The sequence below is a fragment of the Squalius cephalus genome (assembly GCF_949319135.1).
Source record: "Squalius cephalus genome assembly, chromosome: 5".
NCBI lineage: Eukaryota > Metazoa > Chordata > Actinopteri > Cypriniformes > Leuciscidae > Squalius > Squalius cephalus.
In genome coordinates, this window is record NC_137126.1 from 20,028,911 (window position 1) to 20,047,244 (window position 18,334).

The 18,334-nt window shown below is 36.2% G+C and overlaps 1 protein-coding gene across 1 annotated transcript; it reads right to left on the reverse strand.

The window, feature by feature from the left end:
• Positions 1–423: 423 nt before the first annotated feature.
• Positions 424–17,523, reverse strand: ankrd31 (ankyrin repeat domain 31). The gene is made up of 13 exons (XM_079872247.1): positions 17,300–17,523; positions 17,120–17,184; positions 16,710–16,777; positions 16,582–16,622; positions 16,423–16,478; positions 16,019–16,181; positions 11,214–11,314; positions 10,109–10,288; positions 6,813–6,955; positions 6,570–6,714; positions 6,392–6,468; positions 6,131–6,290; positions 424–963 (listed from the first exon to the last, which is right to left on the reverse strand). The coding sequence occupies exons 1-13, from the start codon at positions 17,386–17,388 to the stop codon at positions 740–742; spliced, it is 1,512 nt and encodes a 503-aa protein (XP_079728373.1). The 5' UTR covers positions 17,389–17,523; the 3' UTR covers positions 424–739.
• Between the last annotated feature and the right edge of the window lie 811 nt (positions 17,524–18,334).

The following is an 18,334-nucleotide window of genomic DNA, read 5'->3' on the forward strand; positions in this document are numbered from 1 at the left end:
TCAACGCTGCCGGAGAATGACAGTCTTTCCCGACCCCTTTTTTTCTTAAAAAAACAGGGAAAAGAAAATTGACGAGAGGTAAATATACCTCCTGATGTCAATTGAGTTGACTAGATGAGCTCCTCCCATGACAATTAGGTTAATTATCTGAACGTGCTTCTTAAGTTTGTTAATAAAACATCATTTAATGATGCAATTTCACGTGCTTCAGTAATTTATTTGCGTTAAATTATTTTAATGCATTAATGATTTTGAATTAATCGCAACTGATAAAGCATTAACGTTGACAGCCCTAAAAAAATAAATGCAAAAAATAATTTTCCCCTAAAACTGTTGTACTGTGTGCTTACAAATAATTTTTATTGCTATTACAAATTTTAATTGCAAAATTGTATAACACTGCTTACTTCACATAACAAAACAAACGTAATTAGCAGACAATTTTTTAATTCTGGCTGGACATTCACTGTAAATTTTAAATAGCAGCTGCAAATTCATAAGGAAAACTGCAAAACATTGAACATATACCAGATGTCTATACATTTTGTAATTGACTACTAAGGAGATGACATCACTTCCACCAAAGCATGTATTATCACAGATAGCATACAGCCCAAATGATGTAAAAAAAACATAAGAGAACTCATTTCCAAAAAAAATAACCCAATATTTAAGTGTCAAATGTCAACTGAATGAACTTATCAGATATTTGACAATCCACAGAAACATCTCTAGTGCTCTAGGAACCAGAGAAATCTTGAGTGGCACATAGAGTCCAATGCTCTGGTGATGATGAATTATCTTCGATATAGTCCACTGTAACATCACTGTCTAGGCAGCTGGAGGTGTCTGATCCCTCACTCTCTTGATCGTGAACCGGAGAGGGACCCTGGCTACAGAAGTCCTGTCCTTGGTCTCTCACAAGACACAGTACATTTCTGCAAGTCTGAGGTGATGGTTCCACTGGGAAATGAGGACACACAACACCCCAATTCAGACTGAGCTGCACATTTCCATTCATATAATCAGTGTTAGAGAGTAACGGAATACATGCAACGGATAGTGTTACGTAATCAGGATATAAAAATCTGGTAACTGTAATTTGTTACAGTTACATAAAAAAACAAAGTAATCAGATTACAGTTACGTTTAGTAAAAAATGGAACTACTATCAGGATTACAATGGTTTTACTTTAAATAAATTAGTATTTTGACATAACGCTATATTGACAATAGTGATGCGCGGATTTCGACTATATCTGTGGAGACTGCGGATAATCAGGCGGCCCAAGTAATACAAAAATAACATTCCAATTAATTGCGGGTGGGTCGCGGGCCAATGAGAAATAAATCATGAATGGTTTGAATTTAGTAAAGACACAGAACACTCATTTCACGGTAAAACGCAATGATCGTACGCCATTCTTTTACTTTTCTTTTCAACAACAATGAATATCTCTTCAGGGAAAACCAATTAAGGAAAACATATGCCTAATACGGTGGCCCAGTAACAATGAAATCTAAAAAACAAACAAGTGACAACACAACGGAAATAAAGCCACAACAAAATACAGCCACAACAAATCAAAATAAAGCCACAACAAATCAAAATAAAGCCACAACACAACGGAAATGTTCCCGACCACTAGAGGGCTCTCGGAGAATGGTAAAGTTAGTTTTCCTTTCCATTGTTCTCTATAGAGTCGGCAGTCTTAAAAATATATCAACACCATGATTAGTTTTAACAGTATGTAACCATTGTATATCGACATGAAATATTAATTCAAAATCACCTACGTGCATTATAGCTGCGTATTTATACTTGAAAATGCTTTGATACGCTACCACAGTGCATGATGCCTAAGGGAACGTCTACCAATTCCACCAAGAGGTTAAAACGTATAATTTGTATTAATTAAAATAATTTAACATTTAAAAACAGACATGTTCAAAATCCAAAGCTTGATTATATTGGTAAGACTGACTTACGACAGGTGACTTTTTTCCAATACCTCCCTTCATGTATTTACAGTAAACAATTATTTTTAAGAAAAATTACTGTAATATAACAAAAGGGTTTTTTCTTTTTTCATGTTTCAAAGGTTGTAGTACGTTCCTAGTGCCCACACTGACTTACTACTGGTGAAATTGTGCCAATAGCTCTCTGTATGCACAGTACACAGTATTTAAATATTAAATTACTGTAATTCACCTAAAGGGTTTTTTTCATGTTCCAAAGCTTGAAGTAGGTTCCTGTTGGTAAGACTGACTATTACAGGTGAAATTGTGACAATACCTCAGTCCGTACATGTACAGTAAAAGCATTTTTTTATAAAAAGGTTACTGTAATTCATCAAAAGGTTTTTATTTATTTATCAAATTATATTCAAGTCAAGTCACCTTTATTTATATAGCGCTTTTTACAATACAGATTGTTTCAAAGCAGCTTTACAGTGATAACAGGAAAATAATGCAACAAAGTTTGTTTCTGCAGTACAGCAGATCTAGAAAAAAAACATCAAAGTCTAGCTTAAGTAAGTTATGGTTGGTTACTTGGTTGGTATGGTTGGAACCAGTGATGGTTCATTATTGTTGTAAAAAAGTTATTAATTTAGTTTATTTATATATATATAGCTGCTCTGGAGAAAACAGTGATGTCATCGTCCAACTCTCATATAATGGTGTAAATGCAGGCAGATCAATAATATTGTTCAATATTAAATGTATACATATTAATATTATATAAAATTATATGTTTTAACCACTTGGTGGAACTGACAGACGTTTCTTTAGGCATCATGCACCTAGGTAGCGGGTAAAAATATTCTTGAGTATAGATATGTAGCTATAATGCATGTAGATGATTTTAGAACAGTGACAAGGAAATCTAACTTTACCATGCTCCGAGAGCCCTCTATTGGTCGGGAGCATTTCTGTTGTTGCGGCTTTATTTTGTTGTGTTGTGGCTTTATTTTGTTGTGTTGTGGCTTGCTTCCGATGTGTTGTGAACTTATGTTTGCTTTTTAAATTTCATTGTGTTGTGCACTACTGGGCCACCGTAGCCTAGATCACCTCCAAGTGGTCATTATATAAAACACAAAGGAAAAAAACTACATTATTGCTTAATTTAATAGCTTTCTAAAAATATACACAAGCTAAACAGAAATTATTCTGATAAGAATGTTTCCCAACATAATGATAGAAATATTAACATGTTTAAAGGTACATTTTTTATCAGACACTAATTTGCGGACTCTCATTAAACTACGCAGTTTAAGCAGCAATGGAGGCAAAACAGATCAGAGAGAAATTTCAAAAAGGAGAATTAAAAACATAAAAGGAAAGAAAAGTACTATGTGGGAGGATTTTACTGAAATGGTTAACCAGGACGAATCAAGTGATGGGTATGTGATATGTAACGGCTATGAAGCGCTGTATGTATTTGACAATAAGCTCATAATGTCTAAATCCAGTTAGTTTGGTTCGTTTAAAAGCAGACTACTTCAGAGTACTTCAGACTAGGGGTGGGCGATATCTCGATATTTAAAATATATCTCGATATTTTTTAAACACGATATGGATTTTGACATATCGTATATATCGATATATTGTTTATATTTATAAAAATGTCGTTATTTCAAATGTAGGCGCGTTGCGCGTGGCAAGCGCGCTCATAATGTAAGAGACGCCGGCGCGACCACAACATTGCCCAACATCAAATGGCAAACGTAATGCAAGCGGAACGAAACTGCTCGTTATTATGTGGTGGAAGGACAGTTTATCAGTTTGGACCAAAGCAGCGCGAGCCAATCGTGATCATGCGACACTGATACTACACAGCACTAATAAGAGATCCAGTAAAGAAAGCATTTGAATTCGCCACAGAAGTAATAACATCGCTGCTAGATCTAGTGAGAAACATTCACATTTCTCCGTTATTAACGGATCAAACAGCACTGACGTGAAAACCAGGAGAAACATTGTGCCATGAATGAACTATAGTGTCCACAGATCAGCAACATTCACCATGGATTTACTGTAGTAACACTTACTGCAACCATGGAGGTTTGGCAGGAATAGTGGGCTATAATGCCTTCAAGTAACATTACGTCGGTTTTATTTTGACATTATGAATACAATTGCCTCAAATGTTAATCTGAACTAAAATAAACCTTCATTTATAACTACTACAATATTACATTAAATTTTTTCCAAGGAGCTGTTTTGTTTTATATGCTCCTAGAATCAATTATAGCTCCACAAAGTAAAAAAATATCATACTTGATGATGTTAGTTTTAATTATAAAAAAAAAAGAATAAAAAAAAAAAAATTATTTAAAAATGTTGCAGAAGCACTTGTTCCTATGTGAACTGCCTACCTCTTTGCACTTCAATAAAAAAGACTTTGTGGTATTTGGCATATTTGTTTTTGCAGTAGTTTTTGGGGGGTTCTTTTTCCTGTAAAGATATCGAGATATATATCGTATATCGAGATATAGCAAAATATATCGAGATATATATCGTATATCGAGATATATTTTTTGCTCCATATCGCCCAGCCCTACTTCAGACTACTTCACTGAGAATTAGAATACTTGTAATGTGACGATCGGATGCGGATTTCTAAATTAGAGAAAATCATAGGTTCGAGTGGATGATTTATATTAACAGCAAATTCGGTTGACATTAACTGATCCGCATATCTCTAATTGACAGCTGATTATGTGAATCATAAATCATGTGAGCCACTGGTGCTTGGATTACATTACTGAATTATTTTTTATTAAGTAATTTGTAACTGTAACTGAATACATTTTTAAAGTAACCCTCCCAACTCTGACTGTGTTAGACAGAGTGTTAGACAACCAACAGGCTCAACTCAGGCTAAACTTTTGTGCACCCATCACAGGTCACACAGTGCGCCAACATATTGTGCAGTAGCACCTTGGGGTGAAACGAGTTTGAGTAAAGGCTTGTGCTCCTTTCCTTTTCCTGTTCCTTTATCTCCTTCCTCATAATTGTTTCTGTTTCTACTTCAGTCAGTACAATCTAATAAATAGCAAAAATGCCTGTAACTGTTTTTGATTATGTGTTTCCTCAAGGTAACATCTAAACTAACATTTTCTCTAAAGCTTATTTTATCTCCAAGGACGTAAGGGACTCATTTTAGTAAATAAAGCTGTTGGCAGCAGAGCTTGGGTGAAACATGGCTCAATTTGAAAATGGTATTGCTTGCTATTGCGCAGTTTTAACACTGTCAACTAAATATGAGAGATGCTGAGGTGGATTTTGTCACTCATTTGGTACATAAAAATACTTTCTTTTTTGTATACGTGTCATTGTTGCAGTTCATATGAAAATCTAATTTGTCAAAATAGTCATTGCCTAACTCCATGATGATGAATTTTACATTTGACACCCACTAAAAACTCATCTGTCAGCTCATTGGTACATTCAGCTCTGCAGCACCAGCACTAATAATTCCACACTACCTAAACATATCAAATGGAAATCAGATTCATATCAGATGAAAGAAAATATCTGATATATCTTAAAAAGCAATCTTTGTCCTAATTTAAAGTCCCCATGCAATCAAAATTGACCCTATTTACTTTGTTAGCGCATATTACTAGTCTTGTGGTGAACAATTAATCCGTGCAAGTAAATATAATTTTTTTTTACCATGGTAATCTTTAATCAAAATCTGAAAAGTTTCTTCCGGTCTGGAATGGCGTCTTTTTCTGATGACGTAGGTTTGACGGCTTGGTTTGAAAACGCTTAACCACTCCCCTCAAACCGTTAGTCTGCTATGAGCGAGAGATTGAGAGGAGGAGCGCTAAGTAAAACCCTGCCCTCTGTTCAATATTCCGTTTCACTTGGAAATACGTCATAACACTGGAGAAAAGTCGTTTGCAACTTCCGGTTCACGGGGACTTTAAGATGGCTAACTTAAACTAACTTAGAAAAATAACATATCACTTGAATTTTAACGTATGTGTATTTCACCGTCGGATAAATCTCATGATCATCACAGTGACTAGTTGAGACTCTTGAAGGGTGCACATTTACTGCTATTAAATATTGGATGAGACATATCTAGTTCCCACAACCCTTGACTAAAGAGGAGAACCTTTGAAAGGGGCCTGAAACATCTTGGATGGATCACAGTTTGGTTGTTTTCTGCTTGGACCAGGAATGGGTTCAGCTTCACAAGACTGCAGGCTGCTTTCATGCTCACTTGTATCAGCAGTTCCTTCAACAGTTGATTTCTGAAGAGGAGCACTTGTGTCCTCAAAATTAAAAGAAACAAAAGTAACTGATCAGTAATCAGATCATGTAATGATCAGTGACAGCGGATATTTTATTTAATGATGTATCACATTTGACTTACTGTGACGGAGTTCTGGTTGATTATTTTGCTCATATTTGGATTAAATGGCGAATTGGTGGTTCTGGGTGGATTTTCAGCTATTCCAAAATAAAGCAAAAATAAAATAAATAAATAAAAAATAAGAATTTTTTTTTTTATTGTAGGAAAAATCTGATTTGTGTATTTAAAGAGTATCCACCTGTAAAGGGGTTTATTTTAGGCTTTTGCAGGTATTTCTCCAACAGTATGTCCAAATATCTGTCTGTGGTCATGTCCATAGGAGTCTTCCCTCTGTCACACTTTGATGATAGATTAGCACCATTCTTCAGAAGTAGATCTGCTATCTGGAAGCATATGTATTCAATATAATAACTGTCACAGTCTGTATTTTATAGGCACATTTTTAATAATAACAGTTAACCATTGAATGCAATTTACACACCTTGTAATACTGACAGTGTATGGCATCATGTAAAGGTGTAATTCCATTATCTCCTCTGCAGTTGACTAAGGCTCCAGCTTCAAGTAAAATTTCTGTCAAGTCATAGTTGTTTCTGTACACTGCCTCATGGAGTGGAGTCCAACCTAACAATTAATAGATCATTAAGTTGAGAAATGTTGGTCCACAATGCCATCAGGTGGAAATATGTGCTAACTTCGACCATTTGTGTACAACCAGGGTGTCAAAAAAAGCTTGTGGGAGGATTTGAGGAAAAAAGTGAAATCCTTTCCACCTTATTTTGCAGTGCAGAAGTAAGTTATTTTTTTGTGATTGTGCGAAATTCTGATTCGTAAGCAGCTATAGGAAATTAGCTATAGGAAATTAACTAGAACAAGGGCTATTAAACTGTGGGTCAAGACCCAACTTGGCTGCAGCTAAATTTGCGTTTCAGTGAATGACACACACAATAGAGCTTAGATCGGGCCCAAAAAATCAAGCCCGACCCTACCCGAGCCTGTCCACGTTGTGCTCAAGCCACAACATTCAGCATTCAATCAAATATTCTTAAAGATTTATTATTATTAAAGGTCCCATTCTTCGTGATCCCATGTTTCAAACTTTAGTTAGTGTGTAATGTTGTTGTTAGAGTATAAATAATATCTGTAAAATTATAAAGCTCAAAGTTCAATGCCAAGCGAGATATTTTATTTAACAGAAGTCGCCTACAAAAAGCGGCTGGATTGGACTACACCCCTCTACTTCCTTCTTTAATGACGTCACTAGAACCGTGTTTTGACTAACCTCCGCCCACAGGAATACAGGCGTATTGATGGCGAAATGTCAACAGACGTGGTTGATGTTTATCTATAATCGGATACCGCAAAAGTTTAATTCGAAGTTGTTAGTTTGCTCTGTCCATTTCACCACAGACTGTTTTTCTAACCTGGGATAATATCAAGCAGACTTCTCTCAGCGCTTCATACTGACGAAGGGGACAATTTCAACTATATTCCAGCAAGCGGTAAGTAGTGATTTAATATGGAAGTAGCGATCACTCTTCACATCGTTTCTCTTAGTAGGATGAAAATAATATTACTTAAACTGTGATTAATATACAAGCGATCAAAGAACAATCCCATTCCAATCGCCCAAGCTGTCAATCACACAGCGCGAGTTTATCTGGACACTTGCCAAAACTCGTTATGAAATCAATGACGCTGTTACACTGCACAACGAATCTCTTACTGTATTTATATACCTCATGTTTGCATTGGTGAAATCATTAGCGAGAGTGCAGAAACTGCGTTGCAATGATAAGATCTTCATTCACGCGATCAATAGGCTGTCATCTGCTCAATGCTCATCACTGCAACCTTATATGTGATGGGATTAGATCTAAATACTTAAAAAAACTTCTCACGATTCGTTAATCCCGATAGCTGTAATAGTAAAAACGTATAATAGCTGTAATAGTAAAAGTTTTCCAGATAGTTCCACATGTAATGCCAGATATTTCATATGCAAGCATGTCAGCCAATCACAGCAGAGGGCGTTTACACTGAAGTCTCACAGCAGACACGCCCCTTCAAACAGAGTGTTCAAATCAGGTGATGAAATCAGGCTAGGAAAAATGCCTTTTATTTCTAAATTATAAAAAAATTTGATTACAGAATTTATTATACTTGTCAAAATGAAAATAGGAACTCCACTATGTCTCTCTTTACATTTATTTTGTCCCGTTGTCAGCTTCAGCTAAGAAAAGAAATAGTTTGCCCCACATGTCCAAAAATCTTAGCACACTTTAGATAACTTTCCGCAACAAGTGCAGGCTCTTTGGTGGAGCTCTGTTTTAAATGAAGTTTTATTGTGACAAATGAATGGACTACTTGCGGAGAGACATGAAGACATGAATCAGAGGCACAAAAAACGTTGACAGCGGTGAGTGGTCATTATGTTTACCAATACCTGAACCGTGCTTTAAGCGCGACCCGCAAAAAAAAAAAAAAGCAGATCTGCATGATTTACGAGAGCAGCATTTTCAGGTCGGAAGAGCCGGATTTCCGGATTTATCCAGGAGAATCACACCCCTGATTATCCCAGGCCCCGGTGTGATGCGTGCGAGTGGAGGAGACGCTGCGCATGACACATGACGTGTTACATTTTGTAACTCAAATGCTTAATCAAGGGCCCATCCCAAGGATAGTGGTGGGAAATATCGGTGGTTCGGGCTCGGGCAAAGAATCTAAGCTCTAAACGCACAAAAACAGTTTAGACTAGGGCTGCACGATATACCAACGTTGAATCGAAATCACGATATTGCTTAGTGTTATTTATGAATCGCAAATGCTGCGATTTAATTATATAAATATATGCGCTAGCTGCGTGTTTTATAGTGAAGTGCGTGTGTGCGACACTGGAAGCCTCACACATTCAACTTACAAATGGCTGCACAAGGGGTGGAACCGGTAGAAATTTGTCAACCGGTAGAGATTTTGGACAATCTATTGCGGTCACGCTCAAGTGACGTTGCTGTGCTACAGAGTCACGAAAGCTTATCGTTTGCAAGCGTTTTTAAGTACTGCTTATATGCGCGTGCTTTCAGAGACTGTTTCTCATCGCTGTCTGAGAGACATGCGCAAATGAAGCCGTTGCTCATAAAGAGCGTGAGAACTGATCTGAGGGCTTTTTGCTGGCTAATAGGGCTTGATCGGTTAAATACACATACTTATATGTCAAAGTGACCATGTCTTTGGAAGTAAACACAGTCATTTATGTCTTAAGTGAACGTAAACAGTTGAGAAAGAAAACGCATGAGTATATTGGATCCTTGAAATCGGTCTTAAAGTGACAGCATCCAAATGAACCTGCTGTCATTACAATTATTAATAATTGATTTTTATACATTTGATTATTTTATACAATTTAATTCTTATTTCTAGTGCTTGATGTTTTTCAGGTAGGTCTATTTCATTTGTGTCTTTGTTCTATTGTAGTTTGTTCTCCTATATGCTTGTAATTAGTTTCTTCTTTCTTTATCACTGTTTACTTGTCTGTAAGCATGAGAGTTTTTTTTACTTAGAATTATGAAATTTCAATGGTATCAAGAAAATGTATATCATAAAAACCTTATTCAAAGCAAAAATAAGTACATTGTGATATATACCATTATCGTGAAATAAAATAACTTGTATTGAAAATTTGGTCATATAGCCCACCCCTAGACAGCACTCTCTCTTACTTTAAAAAATGTTGATAGAGAAATGAACAATTTTATGATATCCTCCAACATGTCGTACCTGCATAATCCGTTACATTTACGGAATCATCAACTGCGAGTAAGTCTGTGACGTCTCGAATGTTTTCCCGCATCACAGCTAAATGCAGCTTTGTCTCTCCAAATCGATTCCGCTTGTGAATGCTTTTGAGTGCTAGGAATCTCCCTGTCTTTTGTTTTATAATGCCTTTGCCATGGAAACCTAAGGACAGGGATGTGAAAAGTACCAAAAAAATTTAGTGAAATTACAAATACTCAGTGAAACTTTAACTCAATTAAAAGTAAAAAAGTACAACTTTAAATTGTACTTTAGCAATAAAAAAGTAGAAGTAACCAATCAAAAAAACGAGAAAGGAGATTCTTGTTTCATCATATTGAAAATTTGCAAAAAAATAAATGTGCTTAAGATGGAAGAAAATAAAATGCAAAAATGTACTTTTCAAGTTGAGATAAAATTGCAAGGAGTAAAAAGTAAAAAAAATTCTTCAGAAATGTAATCAAGTAAAAGTACAAGTAGTCAGTTTAAACTGTACTTAAGTAAAGTATAGATCTCACAAAATAACCATCACCCTCATGTCATTCCAAACCCGTAAGACTTTCGTTCATCTTCGGAACACACATGAAATGAAGATCTTTTCAATAAAATCTACGAGATTTCTGTCCCTTCATTTACAGCTACGCAACTACCACTTTAACGCTTCGAAAAGTTCATAAAGAGATCGTAAAACTAATCCATATGAATTGAGCGGTTTAGTAAAAATTTTCAGAAGAGACTCGATTGCTTTACATGATGAACGTATTGAATTTAAGCTTTTATTCACATATCATTCACATTCATCAACTCACACATCAGTTGTGATAAACGGAAGCTCAAGCATGCTTGCTTGACGTGTGAGAACCAATGAGGTTCATTCTTGTGTGCAACGGAGCATGTTTTAGCTTTGCAAGAACCAATGAGGTTCGGTTGAGCTTCTGTTTCTGTCCGCTGATTAATGTTTAAATGTGCATAAAAGCCTAAATTAAATCTGTTCATTCATATTTCAATACAAAATCAACAAGAACACATGCTGTAATGTTATCTGTCTGCAAATGTAGCTTAATTTTAATGGTCAGGTTTGAACACTTGCCTGGACTGACGAGGGGTTTAGAGACAAATGTCTGTTTTTTAAGTGTAGGTGTATTAAACCCTTCATTGTGCTCTTTAGTCTCTGGACTCTCCTTCAGTGACCTGTACATAAACAGAAATATTAAGTTTACAAACAATCATTTTGAGCTGATTTATACGGTATAGAGTAGCTGAATTAAATAAATAACATACAGTAGGGTCCAAAAGTCTGAAATTATGCTTAAAAATGCTTCTATTTAGCATTTTTCAAATTAACCTTTTTAATCACAAGTTATATTATCAGCATAACAATTACAGTGAATATGGATAAAACCACTAAAGAAGTTGGATAAGATCATGAAGCTCCAAAGACCATCTTAACATTTTGTAAAAAAAAAAAGTACAAATGACTAGTCATAAATGATGACATGATCATTTGTCACAACATTTTCTTTATTTGTTTATTGACCTAGGGTGCGTCACAATCAGCTCCGAGATTGTGAATAAGTATGTAGTATGCATACATTTGGCCACTGGTACAGGACCCTGGCTCACTACACATTGGGACACTGATGTACAATGTACATTGTACAATATCACTACTACTACTTATGATGAACAACAGCAGAACTGATATTTTCCTGACATTCTTTTTTTGTGATGCTATTTAAAGGGTCATGAAATCTACACCACATTTTCTGAGATTTTAACAGTCAAGTTTGTCTGTTAGTTTTGATTATAGGACAAAACTAGTTAATTTTAAACCTTTTTGCGCTATTTTCAACTTCTGGGTTTAAATTCGTCTGACGTTTTCTTGAACTATAATACATCGATGACTCATCTGTGTCTAATAATTATTCATGAGACTGTGTGTCCTTATCCTATAAGAAGACACCTTGCTTAATTATTCATGACAGCACAAGTTGATTTCCTACGACAGGCGCTTCAAACAGTGAGATCTCATTCAGTAAGTGAGAGATGCATTATTAATGGATCAAAAATGAGTGTTTGTTTTTGTTTTCTTTACACAGCTTTGTAAGAGATTCTGCAACGCATAAGTTCTCTTCAATAAATCCTGAGTCTTCGACACAAATGCAATTCATCCACACTGTTAGTGTAACCGGTCTTTATGGCCCTTCAACCAATCAAACAGCTTATAAAAACACCACAAAGTCTCAAAAGTTATCAAAGATGCAACAGCGTGTTCATATATTTTTTAATGCAGAGAACAGATGCGAATGGCTGTGCATTTATTTGTGCATTAAATTATAGCTGTCATAGGATATGTACTGTATGTATTTGTGTAATTTACAGTGAGCTTACAAAACCATGTGTATATTTTTTGCGTATAATGGTAATTTGTAGCACTATGTTTTTAATGGGAGCGAAATGAAACGTCAGACTTTGTGTATGTGTATTTGTATTTCAAATTCAAATGTGTATTTCAGACTTTTTTTCATCACAAGTCTGAAAGAAGACATGTTATTGAAGACGAATATCCCAAAATCTCAAAATTGACCAGTGAAAAAAAAAACGATGTTTTTGCCTGCCGTGTCTCGCCTTAAACAGGGGGTTTCATAACCCTTTAAAGTCCATGTAAAGGCAATTCAGATATTTGTTTCTAAACACATTTTAAATGAATTGTGGAGTTATACAGTTTTTCACCATGGCTCGATGACACATGAGCATGGCCCCTCCCCTAACACTATAATAACTAGAATTGCATCAGTGGTTCACCCGCTCAATCGCGAGTTACTGTCATTACCGTTAGTTACTACAGTCAACGGTTTGCTAGCTAGCTATGACTTCGTCACATAAATGCACATTCCCTGGTTTTTTTACAAAACAGCAGTGGCGGCTCTTCAGGAGAGGCACTGCCTACCCAAAATTTTATGTCTCAGAATGTGCACTTCTTGTTTGTAATTTCACCTCTTTAAGTGTAACCACCGTGCACTTCTTCCCAGAAATGTGGCAAATCTACCAAACGCGAGTCTGAGGGGATGGAGAAAGGGAGGGGAAGCAAATCCATAGCCAGAGACTTGTGCCTCCGTTGGTAAAAAAAAAATGAGCCAATCACCATCGAGTATTTCACTTTCAGCGATTAGGAGTGTTGCGAAAAGTAACATGGCAGAGGAGGCTAGCTTCCCTTCGTATATCAACCAATCATCAACAAGACGTATATTACGTGACATTAGTTTGAACTGCTACCGCTGATGTAACTATGAAGAGTACATATTGAATATTGGATCGCAAACAAATTTACTAAACTACCATTCAAACAACAGCTACAAATTAAAAATAAAGGAAGACCCCGCCTAAGTTAAACATAGGCTACAGCAATCAGCTTCACTAAACGACCGAACGTGCTCTTTTAACACGGACAGAAGGATGGATTTTTTTTGCTTCAAGTGATAGGCTAGGACTAGGTGAGTGAACTTATTGTCTTGATGTCTGTGTCATTTTCTATAAATATTCAGATATATAAGTAACCAAAAAAGCCATTTTAAAGTAGTTAAAAAATCTGACCGCTAAAATTTTGTGTGCCTCCTCTTTTTTAAAACCCTCCAGCCACCACTGCAAAACAGCTCAGTCTCCTTATTTAAATCTCCTAAAAACAGTGATATCAAGAGGTATATCCATAATTTTGTGAAGAGCCACTTTGATGGAGAACTGAGAATCCCCACCAACACCCGCCACTGCAGTGAACATTTTACACCGGATAGTTTTACAAATTTTCATCTGAGACAACCGGGATTCACTGATAATCCGCTGTTACTAGTGAATGGGGCCGAACAAACTATCTCCCACCCCGGCCTTCATCTTCCCGTCCCGCCAACATCTGGTGCCATCGTCGGCAGTATGTGCCCACCAATGAGTGTAAGTTTCCCACGAGTGGGCGTGGTTTCAACGCTGACAGCGGACACGCCCCCAGCGTTTGAGAGCAGAGAATACTGCTTATTTTGGCTGGGTGGTTAATAACACTTTTTTTGTGGTTTGACTCAGAACACATATTTAATATTGCTTTACACAGACTTTAAAGTACATTACGATAATCCTTTGTTTTGTTACATATCCCTTCAACATTCAGCTATAAATGAATTATAAATAGTAACTAGATTATGTTCAGTACTTGTCCATCAATGTATGTTTATGCTGAAATATAATTAACTGACGTTTTAGTAACGTTGTAAATAACATGTGTCATGTCTATTGAGTTGGCTCGCACAATTTGTTTTCATGCTTCAGAACTTCCGTTAAGGTAGCACTGTGAGCATTGATGCTCCCTTGTTTTCACAGTGCATTGTGGGACTTTTTTAGGGAGCAAGTGCCTTGACTACTGAACTAATGCCTGGCTCACACTACAGGAGGATCCCTCCCGAGAATCGGAGAAAAAATCTTGTCGATGACCTCGATCGGTTCCGATGTTCGGAGCAGATTATCTGGTAATGTGAGGCGTTCACAGATCGAATCTTGCACCTCCCGATCTGCTCTCACACAAATCGGGCTCGCCCCGATCATATCAAACATGTTTGATATTTAGGATTTTAAATCGGGATGAGCAAGACTGTGATTACGTCAGTACTGTCAAAATAGCCAATAAGAAACAAGTAGGGCTGTCGTGGTGAAGGAATTTCCCTTTTAATTTTGAGTGACTCAACAGCACGATATGCATTATTATCTCCATTTATTTATTGCTAAATAAATAAGTCTTACTCTGTGATCAGCAGGCACGAAGACGAGTACATGTTCAGTAATGAAACCGAAACTAAAAAGCGTGTTAAAACGAAGTGGAGTAAAATGAAGATACAATGTCAAAATAAGGGTCGGGTCCACATTATATAATAAACACAACATAAACCTGACAATGAGCTTGTTAGGCCATTGTTATATAACAGTTAGTTCTCACTTTACGAGAGGCTTTCTGCTGATATTTCACCAGTATTGACATTGATAGTCTCTGCGCATTCTAGACAGGCTGTCACTCAGTCCAGTTACATTGTTACGCCACCAGGTGGTGGGAAGGGACAGTCTTTGAGTGAGTCATTAAACTGTTCATTCAACGGAAATGTAAAAAAAAAAAAAAAAATTCCGGATTCATTCAAAGATAGATGTAATGAAACAAGCTGTTAATTATTTTAATATTTATTTAATTTGAACTTTGAGCTCCACTTTACAAGGCTCAGCTGAGCAGCAAAGCGGCGCATGGGCCACGCTGAAGCTGATGCGTCACTTCATGATCAATGGCATTGATTCATTGTATTGACCAGCGCTGATGCCATTCATTAGACATATTAAATGTTAAAAGGATGATTTTTGAAAGATTTTGCTTTCCTTGGTCACAGCTACCTTTTCACAAATATGACTTGATATGAAGGACAGATATTGTGTTTACAAGCTTTTCCGCTTCAGATCTGCTGCGTGAAATCACGTGAGGCGCTTTCTCTGGCACGATAATCTTAATAACATTTTGTAGTGTGTGATGCACCGCGATTTTCAAATCTTGTAGTGTGAGCATGTTTAAGATTTGAGGGAAGAAAATCTGCCCAAGATTCTCCTTAAGTGTGTGCTGCAACCAGATTTTACAATCGGTTAGGATTTTAAAACTCCTGTAGTGTGAGCCAGGCATAAGGAGCTGATTGAGACACACCCCTAGACATTTTCACGTCATAACATTTTTTTGTTTTAAAATGTTAATAATGTGAAAGCTTTATTCATCTTCCGGTTTAAATAAGATTTTGAACCTCAAATTTTCAGTACTATGTTTTAGCAATCGACAATATGAAAGTTAATAATCAGTGAATTCCATATAGCATATTCAAGATTGACCTTTTTTGAGTATTAAGTAGTTGTGTACTCTTCATTGAGGGCAATGGATCAGTTTTCTTTCCGATATTCTTGGCACTTATTCTCAGTGAACGTCTCAATGAAGGCCCAGGCTCCAGATGAGAAGCATCAGAGTTACTGCCATGTATGGGAATGGGACTCGCCACTAGGGGGCAGAAGGTACATAAGAATTAGTCACAAATCAGGGGTATGAACTACTTATAGAATCGCTGAAACCATGAAACATGGTGGATCAGTTGCGTAGCTGACAGTCAACTCGTTTTAAAAAAGATCTATATAGCTAACACTATTGCATTCTTCGTTTGCAAGGCACTAAATACTTTTTTGGGTCTTATGGAACTTGTTTAAAGTTCACTTTTTCAGTCTTTGTACATCAACTGGGTTACCTTCACTGTTTTCCCTTTCTGGAGAACTTTCTTCTTCATCAAGAACAGCTTGAACTCTTGATAAACACAGAACAAATCAAATGATTATTCTTTGAATTTTACAGTTGAGTGTGTATTTTTACAAGTAAAAAAAAGAAAGAAAGAAAGGTTTTTACACACCTTACCAGATTTGCTGGTGGAACCATGGTGCCATTAGTCTGCTCATTATAAAATAAAGTAATTCAACACATAATGTAAATACAATTGCAGTGGTGCAGATTTGATTAGGATAGTATAATGTAATCCACCTGTTCTGTTGTAAATGTCTTTCTGCTCTGTTTGGTGTAACACTGCAGGCCAATCTGAGGAGAAATCTCTGAAAACCAAAGAGATTAACGTTACTTTAGCTTCAGCTGCAACTGTACAGTTGTTGGTAGTGTAAGTTAATTAGTAGTGCTTCGAGTCAGTGATTACCTTAATTACAGTGACTCGAATATTTTTAATCGGGACAGCACAACCATAGATATGTAACGTTATGACATATTAATAATATATCTATGATAACAACCTCGCATCATGGTTAAGTTTTGCAAGGGCAAGCGCCACTGAAATTTCGTCTTAAAATGTACAAATTAGTTTAAAACTATGATATTTACAGGATCAAAATCGAAAACGACATTTTTCTCAAGAAACGAGTTTGATTAACGTGTGATCATACCTTCACTCAGGGCTCCAGGAGAGACGACGACGGGGGACGATAACTGATATCCTGTCAACATTAACCTACAATAATATATGAATCATTCGTTACAAATCTCGACTTTTCGCTACATTTGACCAACTCTGGTCAAAATACAGAACTGGAGTAGTTAACGTTAGACGTAAATCAGATGAGGACCTGCTGAGGTAAAAGCTCTCGTCTACTTCACCACTGTCGTCGTCGGTCGCGATGGTCTCATCCTGGTTTAAATCCATATTTGTTTGCATTAAACAATACGACACATGGCGCTTAATAAAATAGTAACGTCTGAGCTATTTAGGAATATTCGGCAAAGATTTCTATGAAGGTTTGTTATAATAATTTCTGTTGTTGTTTGGCGCCAAATTGGGTGATTCAATTGTTCCTCGAATCTGATTGGTCAAAATCAAGATCCGATCGAGTCTCGAGATGAGCTCTTTAATGTTTTCTTCTTCTTCTTCTTCTTATTTTAATATGTTTGAACAAAATACACATGAAAAATAATGTTATAATTTCTTATTTATAAGTAGATTAGAAATCATAGGCTACATAACTCAGCCAAAGTCAAAATCCAGGCAAATTTGGTTTAGTTCTGAGAAGAATCAAGAATTTATTATGTAAGTGTTCTGTGCCCTAAAGGTCCTAAAGTCCAGCAGCAACGTGTGTAAATACACTCACACTCATCTTTATATAAAAAGAATCCAGAGATCTGAAATATATCTATATTTATACAAAAATATACAAGACAATTTTAATACAAATGAGTAAGTATTTGCAGGCCAAACTACTATAGCTCCTAAGAATTTACATAAACCTTTTGTGGAATATTTGCACATTTAAAAAGTAAAAAAAAAACACTACATTTTATATTAACTCCATGGTTCATATGGCTTATTTTATTTTGTCAAAAATTCTGAAATGTACGTTTCATGAAACAGAACCATAGATCATCAGAGAATTGTTATTGATAAAAAAAAAAAAGGTTAACCAAGATTAATTGAGAGTGTGATTACAAAATCCAATGATATTGAATGTCATCTTTGCAGTATGTATTGCAGTTCAAGGTCGGATATTTTCATATCTCGATATTTTTAAAGGTCAAGGCTGCGCCAAGGTTTACACACACACACACACACACACACACATAGTCTGGTTCGCTATCTTTGTGGGGACTCTCCATAGACGTAATGGTGT

Coding starts and splice junctions, on each gene's coding strand:
- ankrd31 (XM_079872247.1), bottom strand. CDS start 17,388: ATGCAAACAAATATGGATTTAAACCAGGATGAGACCATCGCGACCGAC. Junction 16,623..16,709: donor AGACATTTACAACAGAACAG/GTGGATTACATT, acceptor TTTTATAATGAG/CAGACTAATGGCACCATGGT. Junction 964..6,130: donor GTTTCAGGCCCCTTTCAAAG/GTTCTCCTCTTT, acceptor CTCATTTCCCAG/TGGAACCATCACCTCAGACT.